General features: G+C 37.2%; 1 protein-coding gene across 3 annotated transcripts in view; it reads left to right on the top strand.

The window, feature by feature from the left end:
- TRHDE (thyrotropin releasing hormone degrading enzyme) overlaps positions 1–15,635 on the top strand; it is a 209,474-nt gene that overhangs the window by 101,393 nt on the left and 92,446 nt on the right. For all 3 annotated transcript variants that reach the window (XM_039391317.1, XM_039391316.1, XM_039391315.1), the window contains one exon: positions 14,435–14,500. In XM_039391317.1, the coding sequence (XP_039247251.1) occupies positions 14,435–14,500 (66 nt within the window). The remainder of the gene's footprint in view (positions 1–14,434; positions 14,501–15,635) is intronic.

Raw genomic sequence — 15,635 nt, 5'->3', positions numbered from 1 at the left:
AAAACATCGTTCTTGGTCAATTAAGCTATAATAGCCAGCAGCTCTTAGCCTACTGAATGTTCTCATTGTTTAAATGTTTCAATTATATGTTTGCTGGTGAACCTGGGTAGGTTCAGAGGCTTATCTCACATCAATATCTTAATATTTCAAGCTAATTATTTTTCTAATTAATATGATCATAGTAATATCACACAGTTAACAGTAATACTTAACACTTCATCTTATGAACACTTTGCAAATGTTAAGTAATTTTAATTTACATTGAAATGACAAAATAGGACAGTAGGACAGATCTGTGTACTGTTAGCTATTTCATGCAGGCTAATAAGTCTGTTTTCTGTGCAGATTACAGAACAATTTCTGTCTTGTGTCCTTGTTCCTTTTCTAGTGTAACAGGGGCCATGCCCAGTGGATAGAGCAGCATCTCCACTCAGCTTCTCTGATGGCCACCTCCCAGACCTTAGGTGACACTGAATGTATTCATAGAAAGGCATGATCCTGTAAATTTTGAACCCAGTTACCAGATCTGGCAAACCACCTTGGGGAATGGCAATGGAAGAATTTACTTACATACTTGCATAGGTGAAGAGGTTAAAATACCCACTCTTTCACTCATTTTCCTGTCTAATGGTTTGTCTTTCTGCTAGTTTCTGTAGTAATTCATCCTTTTGGTTTAGACACAAGCAAAATCTAATAGGAAGAAACTTTCCTGATTTGACTTTGTAGCTGCTCTTTTCATTGTTTCTATACCTTCCTCCAAAGACCTGACGCTGTTTCTGTCTGAGGATAAATTAGACCAAATTTAAGATATTTTACATCTTCCATTGTTTCACTCCTATGTAACCTGGTATGCATGCATGCGTTGCTTACATTTCAACTATGGAAATTAAACTCATTTATTAGATATCTACAATATTTGCCTATTCTTCTAGCTCTCTAGTGTCTGCCAATATAAAATCCAAACTGTAAAATTATACTGAAGGCTTTCACCTGGTCAGGTATGTGCTTAAATATTTTCAGGTGCCTCAAAGTCCTCCTTACACAATGAGCCCTGCTGGAAGGGATAGTACTACTGGTGTTTCTGAAATAACTTTTTGGTTGTCTGTTGACTGATCTTTTAAATGACTGTAAAGTATTAAGTTCTTGGAAGTTTTTTTCTGGTGACTCTAGTAAACTTTGAATCAGGACCATCAGTGAGGACTTTTCAACTGCCTTAAATCAAATGTCTTTTAGCATTGTACCACTGTTGTGCAGTATCTTTCCCCTACATTTTGGAATTTTGTTTTTCATTCTCTTTAATTTTTTTTTAAATGTCCATCTTGTGCTCCCCGAGACTTTGGATTGTCCATATGATCTCTTTTCTCTTTTCACAGTTTTCTACATGATATTGAAATGATGAAACTTTCCCCATCTAATTTTTGTTCAGTGAAATGACAGTCATAGAATGTCATTATCATTTCATTGTCTGTACTGTCATCAAGATGGCATAAATCAGTTAGACACCATTAAAGTGCCCATCTCTTTTAGACACTCAGCTGTCATTTTAAAGATATACCTCTTTTTCTTTCTGTACACTAAAGAAATGACCATTGCAAATGTGCTAATTAAATGCTTCAGAGCTGAATATATTTTTCATTTCCACTTTCTTGTCCTCGGTGATTGCACGTGACACAAACACCTGAAGAATGGCATTCAGGTAATCCCATAAGCAGAGTGCAGCCTGGCAGCACATGATGTTTTTCTACTAAAGCTGTTGAGGGTAATGCTTGCCTCTTTTAAAAGCATCATACTAGTCATTCTTCAGATAGGAGCTCGTTATCCTCCATTACGGTCACAAATATGTAGAGAAAAATGTGAAGTCGCTGTAGTTCATTAATAAACGGTACTGGTAGATGATTCAAGGTTCTCAAGTTACATCAGAGAGTGGATATGTCTTCCTAGTGCAGCTGGAAGTGAGATAGTGTCCTCCCACAATGATGGGAAAAGTGTTTATATCCCAAGAGCAGTAGAAAATATAGCCTGTTGAACACAAGAGTGGATCTGAGGATTGTTAAATCAAAGCAAAAAGCGTGACAGCCTTTTCACACTAGAAATAACTGACAGCAGGAATCATAGCCCTGGAGAGCTGCAGCATCAGAGGAGGGAGTGCAGCAAGAAAAACACGAGGAGCAACAATCAGTGAGGAACAACCAGCTGTAATAAAATGGGGAAACAAGGCAGCTGCATCTCAAAGGGAGCAGCCAGACCCAGAGCAGTGTGTGGGAGAGAGATCCCAGACACAACTAAAGGAGTCATAGCGCTAGATGAGCAGCCACAGCCAGATAAGGGAAGGGATGAAAGGACTTGTAGAGAGCCAGATATCTGAAGTTGTTTCTATCAGCCTGCTGGATGCTTTGAAGGGTGTTGGTTGAAGATTCTGGCAGCAATTAGAGCAGGCAGGACCAATACAATGGAGTGCAACTGTAAAAGTACCCCCAGTAGAATATGTCTTGGCAAGTGACAAACAATAATCAAAACAAGGAAGAAGATGACTGGAATAGGGAAGAATATTAATTTTTTTTCCTTCCTGTAAGCAAAGTGAATCTCAGCAGTGAGATCAGTTACTGGCTCTGACTTTATAATGCAAACAATTAATTATTTCCTAAACCTCTCTCTCGCTATAATTTCCTTTTCCCACTTAACTCTATACCACTTCTTTAAAAATGCTTTTTCCTGCTTTCTATGTCAAGTGATGGAAGGAAGATATACTTCTGATAGTAGTAGAGGGAGACCATGCTCCTTGCCTCTCCTCTAAAGCAACACTCTGCATTAGAAAATCTGTTCAACTAAAAGTTTACACAGAGAAAAATGCGTGGCTTCCTGTATATTGCAATAACAATATAGAGTTCTGGCAAAGGAGAATTTAAGAAATTGAAAGCAGTGGCTTGCTCACCCTTTTGAGTGTAATTCTCTCTGAAAATTTACAGCATAGCATGTTCTGCAAGAATGTGGAACAACAGTAGGGCTAATGCAGTCACTAGAAGGGCTCTCCAAAAACTTCATTCTTTTTACTTCTATTCCTCAGGCACTAGGAAGGATATTGGCACTGTAATAAAAAAATAAAACAAAAAGAACTCCCATTCCAAACATTTATTCTGTCCAGTAAAACCAGAAATATTAGTTTTTAAGAAAACCCATTCATGAGTGCAATGAAATTGTGATGATGTACATCTATGAAGTGACTACAGAAAAGTGAGAGTAGCTCATTAACAGTGAAAAAAATACTAGATAAATGCGTATAAATAGCAAAATAGGTTCTATTTTTAACTTTTCACTTAATTAAATCAATAACATAAGATAGTATCCAGTTAGTTAAAAGTCTTAAAATACAACACAGATGACTTTAGAACCCACTCTCTTACTGCAGTATAAAGGGAGAGCTTTTTGTTCTCCTTAATTTAGCCATGATGTTGTCTGTGAATGCCATTAACTTCTGGGTGCACATTCACCTGATGCTGATTTCTCTTCCATGACTTGTGAGTGCAACAGGTCAGTGCCCAGATTGCAGAAGGTGCTTTCAGGAGCCATTTGTTCCTAATGCATTGTAACAGAGTAGGTATCTTGTAATGAAAATAACGTCTTTCTGTTTAGATAAAAGGCTGCAGGTTGTTACTGCTTCCGATATGAAAGTCATCTAAACTCAGTCAGTGAAACCTATAGGTTCAAGTTCAGAGCAGCCCCAAGAGTACCTGACTTAAAGTATACAGGCCGTCCCAGTCCAGCCAGTGGGTGCCAGTACAAAAAGCTAGGCAGGTGCTTCAAGATACTTAAAATACCTCTCTTCAGCCATCTGCACACCTTCCTGACTCAAGCAGGAAAAACTGTCATTAACCCTTTACACTGTTTAGTATATGCTAAGATATTATTTTCTGAAGAAGAAACATAGAAACCACTGTGTGTGAGATATAAGCAGCCACACGTGGACAAGTGCTTCAGGACTGTTATGTTCCCCACAGTAGGGACAATTATATATGGGTTTGATTGGAAATAATAAAGATAGAACACAAATGTTAATAGAAGCATTTTATTTAAAGAAGAACTCATTAGACTAGATCACTTAGGGTAGAGTGATTGGGAAGACATGACCTATTGTGGTACAAGTCTTCTGCGTATTCCCCATGGAAAGGCAGTGGCAGAAGGGCTGGAGAATGTGGTGAGAGCAGAAATGGCAACAGTAGATATAAACACTATCCCACCATCCTTCTTTTCCCAACAAGGAGTAGAAGGAACAAAATAGTGTACCTGTGTCTCAAATATTTCTATGGCTCAGCATAAAGTGCTGAAGGAGTCCAAAAAACAATGCCTGTGTAAAGGCAAGGACTGATTTTGCTGATACACATCCTAGTTTAGATCAGTAAAAGAAGAGCAACAATTACAAGTGTTAAAGTAACTTGGAGCAAATTGTAAGAATTAGAAATAGAAAATGAAGTGGAGATAATGGGATAGAGTAAAAGGAACAAAAAACTTGATGTAAGAATATGGTTAATATTTTGATCAAAATATGATCCTGCAGGACTTCTATTCAGGAGGGAACTCTCTGGCACAACCTCTGGCACACTGTTTTGTTGTTGTTGCTGCTGTTGGTTTTTAAACATATGTTTAAGTACCAGATAATTTATGAAGCTTAAAGGAGGCATTAAAAGAGAGAAAGTAGAATTACAGGTTTAGTTATAGTCAGTTGCAAATCAGTCTTAGGCAAATGGATTGAGATTCTTATGTGGGATTTAGCAAACTAAAAAAAATATTTTTTTTTCTTCAAGATTTCCATATAAAAGCAGTTAATGAAAAAGTATGATGTGCCTTTGTCCTTGTCATTGGTGTCAGAACATGTAAGAGAGATTCTGGTGGTGGGAAATAAAACTCCTGTTGTAAATTGAGTCCTGATAGTATTTTGTCTGGATGACGGCTAACATTTTATTATTCAAGGAAAATGATGTGACAATATCCACCTGAAGAGCATGATTAGTTATGGTCATTTACCCCTGAATTTTATTCTTTGTGTCATGTTCCTAAAATTTGCAGCAGAATTTATGTCTAAGACAAGCATTTCACCAAAGCCATCGTACCGTCTGGCCATTTTGGTATTATCCAGCCTTAGAGCAGCTGTGTTTGTCAGAATAGAAAATTATTATGATTTCCAAGTGAAAAGCTCTCCTTGAATATAATGTTGCTTTTTCAGTGGTGTTTTGGCATCAGATAAATGGCCTTTTATTCTATAAAACGAACATAAAATCCCTTTATACATCTTTGAGGATTTAGCACAGTATATTGCAAGTTTGTAGGTGTATTTGCTGATTTTAAAGATACTGGCTTACCCATGCTGTTAAAAAAGTTTTAACAATAGTGTAAGCTTACTTTCTTTGTTAAAGTATATCTTGTTTTTATTGCTGAGTATCAGCAGCACGTTAATTTGTAAGTGTGCGCTGCTTGATAAGCAAATATCAATTGCTTTAAAAAATAAAGAAGATGAATTAAATGACTGATTTTTTTTTCTGGTCTGTATTGTTAAAAGCAGTTAGGGATGGTTTTGTTTAGGCTCCTTTTAACAAATTATTACTAAGTGCAGGGAAACTGATCAGACCCACATTTAGCTAAGTACATAGTTATTTGTTCAATTTTATGTGTGTAGGCTGTGGAATTTCAGTTTGATTGTTTTCTTGCTTAAGGTACTTCAGTGTGTCACTAAACAATGGCCTGGACTAAGACCCTCAGGATAGTCTCTTATTGTGACATTTTGTACTTGTATGCTGCATAACCTGCATCTACCTATCTCCTTCCTTACTTCTTATGGCTTTTATGTGGGCTTTCCAAAGGGAAAGCCTCTAGGAATTTATTTAAACATTTTACATTTCTCCCACAGGAAGGAAATCATAGGCATGTGTTTACTCATTTAAACAAATATGTTCTGTTATCCTAATCAAATAAAGAGCATTCACACTTATCAAATTCACATTCATTAAGCTTCATTTTTTTCTTGTAATATTTGGAGATGCCATTGGAGAATACAGAAAAGAGCTATGCTGTTGTATTACAGTGTTAGGTTTCTGAAAATGAAAGAGGAATTTAGTGTGATGACTCATGATACAATCTAATTAATTCCCTGAAAGAATTTCTTATTGAGTACTTATGCAGTTCTCAGAGATGAGATATTTTTGATAGAGACAGCTGAAGAATTCCAGAGAAGCCTTTGCAATTATCTCTGCTCTTACAACTCCATAGAAGTACTTTAGCAAAGGTCTCTCTGGAGCCTGCCACAGTATCATGTTTTAACTGATGTCATGAAGAGGACACTCTTATTCCACAACCATCAGAGTAAGGCCGTGTACTATGAAAGACTGTTTAGATGACAAAGGTAGGAAAAAAAAATACATTTCAGTATAAACTTCTGAATGGGAGCTGAGGAATGACTGGACTTCTCCCTTTGAGGGAAAAAGAGAAAAGCAAGAATGTATGATGAATATGTTTGCTTAAGGAAATGCAGCTAAAGTGTAACACCTGAATTTGAAAGTGGTTACCCAGTTTTCAGTTGTTCATACAGGAGAACTAGGGAATGCGTGTTGATTTGCTTAAGGTCAGACCAGCCGCTCAACGGACATTGCAGTCAGACTTCTCACATCTCTTTATCCTCTTCTTTATCATGCTGAGGGTAACAATTCAGTTAACTCAGTGCACTGCATGTAGTGTAACACAGCAGATCAGTTGACCAAGTTTTTAAATAGTTCACTTACATATTTATACACTATTCTGTGTCTACGCTTGAGCCAATTCTGCAGATGCAACTTAGTCAAAACATATTTTTTTCTGTTAAGTATCTCCAAGATTCAACTGATTTCATTTTGGTGGGGTTTTTAATTTTATGTACAAATTCTTTTTAAAATGTCACATTTTTGCTACATGTTTGATGTACATTATTCTCTGACTTTTATTTCACACTGTGTTTTTGTCAATAAGCTAAATTTCTTGGAGCATCCAACTGTGGTTGCTTAGTACCAACAAAGAATGATTATTTTGAAAAACGTGACTTGGATATTACTTGTTGGCTAGTATTCGCGTTACAAAATTGAAGTACAAATGTGCATTCTTTGTATGAATGCTTGTTTACATGATCTAATATTTGAAATGAGCTTAGATTCACAGAATTATCTGCAGTTTTGAGAAATAAAGAATAATGTACGAATTCAGGAATTTTGAACTGAAATGAAGTGATACTCATTTGCTTGAGAACCTATTTGATTGTGAATATCCTTAGGCTTCTATTTGACGGAGAACTGTAAAAATATATTTAGCATTTTAAAGAAAAAACTCAACTTATATGCTGCAAAGAGATTCTGTCTTAGTAATCAGGTAGAGTTCTTGAGGTGGAGTCAGTAGACACTGGTTTGAAAACATGTCTTTGACAAGGCACCTCACCTATAGCTCAGGGTAAATAGTTTAAGCAGAGAACTGTTTAACGTGTGTGTACTGTGACCGATTCATTAAAAACCCCCTAATACTATTATATATCAGGTATATACTAGTAGCCGTGAAAATTTGTATTTCATCTCATCTTGTATTTGTATCTCATCTTAAATCAAGAGGTCTTTATGAAAGAATGATGCCTTTGCGAGTGCCTGTATGTGGTCTGAGTTTTGTTTTAATCAATGAAGATGAAGATGATTATAAGAACTTACTGTTGGTAATAATAGTTCTAACAATACAAATAGCATTTAGTGTAATTGAGACAGAGGATAGAGTAATTCACATTTCCTTGAACTAGAGAGAAAGTAACCTTATCTTTAATTACAGGTATATCAGCACACAGAAAAATAACAGTATTTGTGTCCCACTGTATTTGAAAAACAAACGGTGCTCTTACATATTAATCAAGACTGATTTTGAACTGACTGCTGCACAATAGAAAAAAGTTAATAAATCACCTGTATTCAATGTTGGTTTTGGTTTTGTTTTTTTAATGAGAGAAGAAAAAGCAAACTGGATGTGTGAAGGCTTTGTGGAAAATTGACATATTAAATTTCTTTTTTAGAATTTCAGTTATGTAATTTTTGTTGATAGTCCAGTGCTCCTCTCCTCAACATCTCACTCCCTTCTTACACCTTGGATACCACGGTGGTTTTTTTCATACCAGGATATTTCCTGATTTTAGTTTTTGTGTCACAAAAAGGATCATTCTGAACTAAATTAAACAGCTTTAATTCTTAAAGAAGGGTGGCAAGGTGGACATTCGGTGAAGAAGAAATAAATTGAGGTCTGTGTAATCGGTACGATTGATATTTGATGTTATGTGAGATAAATTGATAGGTAAGCCTGCAAGATGGTGTCTCAGACTTTGCAAACTCAAGGAGGTGTTTTTCCACTATTTACTCTTCCATGTTTTCTAATGTTGCTTTGTAAGTTACAGGATGAAATATCTTCAGAGAGATTCATATCACCTCACTTGAGATATTCATTGCGTGGACTCCTGCAACTGAGTAGTCCTCTCACCTTCCTTTATCATCAGTGATGTGCCAAACAGGCACCTTTAGGGTAAAATTCATCAGTCCTATTTTAGATGCATGTCTTTGGATGAGGTGAATCAGGGTGAACGGAAGTGCTTGCTCCTGTCTTCATTGCTTTTAAAGGGGGTCTAGGCAGCTGGCTCAGCTGTCTGCAGCTGAGTAAATATCAGTTAGCTGCAATGTACGCGATTGCACTCAGATGAATCTCAATCATATGGTTAAAACAAAAACAACAAAAGCACAACCAAAAAGAAAAAGAAATTGATGTTACAGGAAAAAAATGAAAAGTTTTGGTGGGAAGGAGGATGTAAGAGCTATGCTTTTTCTGATCTCTTTTTTATGAACTCTTTTCCTTCCCCCAGTCTAATGCATTTACAAAATAATCAGTTACTTCGCCCTTACAAGAGTGACCTGTAGTTCATGCTTTCTGTTTTGTTGCTGGTATTTTTCTCTCTTGAGAGCTTTTTAGAATACTGACATAATTTTTGGTTCTTCAAAGAATAATGGTGAATGATTTCCCAGCTTATTCGTATCTCTTCACATGCGGCCCCTTGTCTGTGCCTGCTACCTTCTGCATAACCTTATATGCTGGTTTGCTTATTTTTATCTTGTTCCATTCACTGCAACTTCTTCACCAGTTCTTTATTTCAAGTGCTTTTCTTTGCTGTCTGCTCGGTGTAGAGCATCCACTTTCAGCTAGCAAGCACTTTGCCCTCTCTTCAGGGCCTTTTGTTGAATACCTACCTTTGTTGGTCTTCTTATGTAAAAGTATGGCATGTAGAATTAAGCAAAATATATGTTATTTGACTGTATATATACAAAAGGGTGGTGTCACACCAGTTTTGTACCTTCACAATTCAGAAATTCTCTTCCCTGCACAGAGTGAGGAACCAGTCTCTGTATGGTCTTTTTGGACAGTGCACTTTAGATGTCCGCAGTGCAGATGTGTACATATGAGGTAGTCACTTGTGCTGGTTTAAAGGTAAACCAGCAGGGGAAATGAACTCAACTCAAAGGAGAGATTATAAGTCAGAATAACAATTTAATAAAATAATACAATAAATATGATTATACAGACAAACAGTTGGTTTTAACCCACAAAACCCAAATGCACCCTGGGGCATGAACAGAGTGGTGTTCATTGGGCCCCCTGAGTCCAAGGTAAAAGGAGAGGGGGAAAACCTGTTGGTGAGAGTGCTGTTGCAGTCTGGTCAAGAGTGGTGACTGCAGTCCGGTCAAGAGTGGTGGTTGCAGTCTGGTTGAAAAAGTGATGGTTGCAGTCCAGTTGAGAGTGGTGGTTGCAGTCTTCCTCTGGATCCCACGAGTGGTTAAAAAAGTCCCAAGACTCCAAGATTATATATCCTCCAGTTCAGGCAGGAATGCCCAGTACCTCCCTCAGGGTGAGAGGTTCCACAATGGGTGTGAGGACAGGAGCATCCTCCTATCTCGCAGGCCTCTTAACACCCAGTTTATAGCCTGAGGAGTCAGGCTGCTCTGGGCAGATTGTGTAAATGGTCTATTGATAACAGTTTCTGGGAAATGACATGGAAGGCTATAGAATACACAGTTTTGGGTTACACCCATACAGTGATGAACTGGTCCCAGCTGTTCTAACTAGGACATCACTCAAGGCTACTTTTGGTGTGAATTACAAGAGATGGGTGCTTTTTCTGATCTGAGGTCTACTTTAAGATTAGATGAAGTGTAACCCATTGACTGTAAGAGAAGTCTAAAGGACTAAAGTAACTGTAGTCACAGGTACAGTAATTGTGATCTGTAGTGATGCCAGAGGAGGAGTGGGTCTTTAAAAATTAGTTACAACTAATGATGGCATGGAGAAAATTAAACTGAATACCTTAACTGTGTCTGGATTTTGTAGATTTCAAAGACATGTTCAGCTTACATATAAAGCAATTTTACCCCTAATTTTTGTTATCCATTGTGTTTACCATGGTGTGAGTGTCATGTTTCTTCAGGGAAAGAAAGAGAATAAACTTCCATCCCTTCAGACACTGTTGGCTCATTGCCCAGGAGCATGCCTTTTCCCAAGAGCACTATGCAAAAAAGGGCTCTACGAGCACTTAATTTCCCTGTGGTAGCCAATATGTTCTACCTTCCTTTGCTATAGCAGTGGAGGCACAGTGCTGAGTCTGAGGAAGCTTCAGCTGTGTCGTAGGTTATGCAAGGAGCATGCTGGGTGATCTTTGGCAAATGATTTCACTATGGTGCGCCACAGTTTCCCTTTAATTAGCAGAATACTGAGATCTGCTAATAAGCAGTGCTTCACCAGAGCCAGGTAGTGCCATTAATCACTGAATTAATAACTAGTGTATTTGCCTGAGTAGACATATTAAGATATGGTACAATGGCTTAAGGTGAGTTAGATTTTACGCTGGCAGGAACAGAGGTATGTTTTTTTGAATAGAAAAGAATTGCTTTCCACCAAACCTCTTAAACCAATATGCTTTACCTCTTGACAAGGTACTGACTCATCCACTACTTGGAGGAAAGCACTTAAATCATCAATAAATAGCCATTCTGCCCCATAGGAGAGGCAAGTTCGTTTCTCAAGACTCCATACATTGTTCCTCAGTTGGACAAATGTTGGCAGAGCAGAAGTGGCCTTGGAAGTGAAGTGGAGGGCAGACTGCTTGCATGCCACGGTGTTCAGAGAGTGATGCTGCCAGGTTCCAAAGGGCATCCTCTGCAGCAGGAGAGATTTGTTGTGATTTTTCTGAAGGTATGGCACCATAGGTCCTTTGGACTCCATCTAGTTCACTGCTTGGCGGGCAGATAGGCAGTGAAAATGCGAGCACTCTGGGCCATTCAGACGACCCCAAGGTGTTGGGTCGTTATAGCCATTGTGCCTATAACTGAACTTACTGCACATACCTTCTTTACCTCCCATAACCCTCTGGTTAGGGTCATCTTCCAAACTCCTCCTTTTAGTAAGCTCCTTTATACCTTTATATCTCTTGCTTTTTATCCTTCTGCCTGCAAACCTATTTCTCTTCCTCTCCAGTCAGAGTGCCAGTGTTTGCTGCCGTATCCTTCCCTTCCCAGAGCTCTGAATGTATTGATTGCTTCTGCTTTTCTTACAAATGTATCATTGTTCTCTGTTCTGCCTGCTCTCAAAAGTGCAAGAAAGGTGAAATGAGTGGTTTCCTCCCATTTCTTTTCCCTCCACACCAAGGGCTGTTGCTCCTGTTTGCTCCTGTTTCTCTTCCTTTCTCTCCCAGACGCTTTTTCCCTCTTGAGGGTCTCTGTTTTTTTGTTTTCCCATTTTTCTTTAGAATCCCTTCCCTTCCTTAAATAAGTGAAGAAAACTTTTGCTTTTGCTGAGTGGGGAAGATGGTAGAACTGGGACAAGCATATTGTTCTGGAAGCTATAAGTACAGTTTCTGGGTTTCCTGAAGGTAATTAATTGGTGGAAAGTACTTCTAAAGAAGCTGTGAAAAGAGGTCTATCTTGAGAGAATAGTCCTGCCTCTGTGCATTGACTCTGCTATTCAGTTTTTGCTTGCTTTTTCATTTTGTTTTCTGTGTGAAGGCCAGCCACAGTCCTTCCAATGTGTGTCTAAATGTTACCTATGAGACTAATTCTATGATTTCTTTACATGTTATAGTTCGTGGTGTCTGGATATAAAAATAGACTCAGTGGGCAAGATTAAATGGGAGTATTTACTTGCTTACTTTTCACAGAAATCAGTAGAGTTAAGTTGCCTATATAAATATATGTCTTTGCTACTGTGTGAAATTTAAACTGTGAGAAAGAAATAAGGGTGTCCTGAAATACTAACAAGTGAGTAGGAAAAGGGATGTGTGATGAATGGAAAAATATCTTCTTGTTAAGGATTTTGCTTGATCCCTTTTATATTTTATGGTTTGTTTTTTTTTTTTTCATTCTGCTACAGATGTTTTTGGCTGCCCTGCCCGTTACTTACAGGATAAATAGGATTTATCTATTTATTAGATATTTTTAATCTTCTGTTTTTCTGCTTAAACAGATTTATCTGTTGTTTATCTGCTTAAATGTCTCTGAGAACTTTACTCATTCTGTTCCTCTAGTAAAGTAAGGGCAATAATGCTTCCTGACCTATGGTCTTGTGTGTTCAGATAATAATCTATTTTGACAGGAATTATTTTCTATTCTGCTATGTGTTCCAGACATGACTGGTCTTCCAGTAAGATTATATACCACCGCAAGATTATATACCACTGCACACATCTCAGTTTTTTTTTGCTTCCATTACTTTGCTAACTATATAGCATTCGTTGTTGTTGCCTGTATGAAGAACCTGTATTTTCTTAAAATTTACTATTAATTTACAAATATTTTTGATTTATGTCATTATTTCAAATGTTTTTTTATTACAGATGATCCCTTCAATACTTAAAAGATAGTCACTCTATAAAAAATGTGTGGAACATGTATAAAATGGTCTGAAAATCGGACAACTATTAAATCCCCAAAATACCCTGAACTTTAATCTAGCAGGAAAAGACATAAATTCCTGTTTTGAAAGCTGAGGCTAGATATATTCAAATTAGTGAAGCTAGATAAATTCAAATTAGTGAAAAGGTATGTATTTTCACTGTGAGAGTAAATATTAGTTGTGATACATTATGTAATCCTATGAAACATTTTCCTGTTCTTGAATCTTCCTAAAATAGATGCTGTTGTGTAAAGAGAAGCCATAGGGTTTTTGCCTAAATTACTGTTTGACCTCTATTAATGCAGAAATGAGATTACATTGTTGTAATAGTCCTTTTGGCTTTAGAATCTGTGAATTTTTGAGTCTATGAAATGTTTCTCTCTTTTGTTAATTATTATTTTCTAATTGAGTGTTAAGCTAATTCCTGAACCTTCATCTCCTGCTGAGGTTGTAGGGTTCTATTGTCATGTTTTCTTACAGCCTTTGATTCACTGACTTGAAATCACAAGCGTCCTCCCTCTCACGCGGTGATCAGTACTAAGTATAACATTTGATTAATGGGATTAGAAGACTGGTTGTCTTGAAATTAGATTGCAGAGCGGGATATTACAGCTAAATTGTCAAATCAGATCTGCAAAGGTATTTCTGCTTGAAAGAGAGCACTTATGCAGGGAGAAAATATACAGCAATTGTGTTTCTGAGAGAGAGTGAGAAAATACAAAAAGGACACCTTAAAAAAAGCTACTCTGGCAAGTATCTGTCTGTTTCTTGCAGTAAGTACTGAGAATTAGAATCACCTGTCTTTTAGATCTCTGTGCTTTGCCTGAAGGGGCAAAGGGATAAGAACTGGTATAAGCAGAGCAAGAGTGCTATACAAGTACTTACCTCTTTGCATGACAGTCTGGAAAATAAGCTGACTATTAATAAGTCAAATATATATATCCACATATTATAAAACTCTTATGGAAATGATTCACTTCCAGTCATCAGATCTTGAAGGCTTTTACAAAGGACAGTAGTATCACTAAATCCTGATGTACAGTGGTGTAATGGAGATTAAAATATTATGAATAATCACTGAGGTAGAGTTTGGCATGGACATTATTTTTTTGCTCTCATTTAAAACTGGGCATTTCTGCAGGTGCGTAGAAGGGCTGGGGTCAACCAACTGTGGACCTGACACATCCATGCTCAAGCAGGGGAGAATGTGTGTTTTGTCACCTGTGCTTTATTCAGTATGTGGGACAGGATATTAACAATATCAGTTTGCTTCCTCACTTTTCCTTGTAACTATTTGCATTATCTTCTCTCTCTCTTTTTCATTCCAGCACAAATAAAGATTATATTAGTCACAGGTTTCCAGGATGATACTGTTGGATGGAAATGCCTAATTCAGATTGTTATTATTGTATTATATTGACATTCAAAACTGGTAACTTCTTTGTTTTTCCATTATTTCCCACAGGGTGCAGCTCTAATTAGAATGTTGGCTAACTTTATGGGTCACTCTGTGTTTCAAATGGGCTTACAAGTAAGTAAAGGCATTTCTGTCTTTTCTCTTGCTCTCTCTTTTTTCTTTTGAAGCTATATTTGTATCTGTTTGTGGAAATGTTTCTTTACTTTGGGACCATCTGAGGCACCACCATGTCCCTGAACTGAATTTGATGGAAGATGCTGAGTAGTGTAACATAACACACGTTGCAGTGCCACCTGTTTCACCTATGTTTCTTGGTGTATGAAGTGATTGCACTCTAATTGGCACATGGCTTTGTGTCTGTTTTGTGTACATAGCCATGTAGAAGCCATTTTATCCGTGTGACAACTGCGTAAAGGACTAGCTGAGGAAGTAGCTACTCTTCGCCTACATTTGACTGCTGGTCTAACAAATAACAACATCAAGCTAACTAGAAAATACCCTCAAACCAATAATGCTTTTCAGATAAATATTTTTGCCATCCCTTCCTCCATAGCAAAATCCTTGAGCTTTATTTTTACCTTTGATGAGCATGGAGTGCTCTCTGCCTTGATGATGTTTTGAAAACTCACTCTGCCTTTTAAAAGAAATTTAAAGAGGTAACATTTCTATACAAAGAGAAAGAAATTCAACATGCTGATTACCAAGGATGAAATCTTTTCAGCAATAATTCAGCACAAATGAGCATTTCGTAAACTATTTAAAAGCAAACAAGCCAAAGCATAAAAAACAATGTGACTCCCTCTATTGCATTGAAATCTGCTTGAGTAAATCACGTTAAAGGCAGCTGTGATTGATGAATTATGTATGATGCAGCCTGCTACTTAGAAGTGTCCTTTAAAGTAAATTGATGTTCACCTGAAATACAATTATGCTAAGTTGAAAAGAGCAATCAATCTTATCTGTTCTTAGTAAGCTTTTCATTTTGAAATTTAAATAAACTACGTCTAGGATCAGGTCATTTTTTAACAGAAAAATTCTACCTCTAACCAAAATAAATTGGAAGATAAAATATAAAACAAAAATTAAATGAATACATTGGTCATGTCAGAGAGGTGTGTTTCATGAAAAAGCAATGAAAGGAAATTTGCTGGGGAAGTACTGCTTTTTGGAGAGTTTACAGCACATCCAGGGTTTGCAGCATAACTTACTCACAGGACGCAGTTGGATCATTTTCTTAGTTGTAACACCA

The sequence above is a fragment of the Pipra filicauda genome, unplaced genomic scaffold (assembly GCF_003945595.2).
Source record: "Pipra filicauda isolate LSUMZ 115617 unplaced genomic scaffold, ASM394559v2 scaffold93_size3172892_pilon, whole genome shotgun sequence".
NCBI lineage: Eukaryota > Metazoa > Chordata > Aves > Passeriformes > Pipridae > Pipra > Pipra filicauda.
Note: the sequence above shows the minus strand (reverse complement) of the source record. Positions and strands in the feature narration are given on the sequence as shown.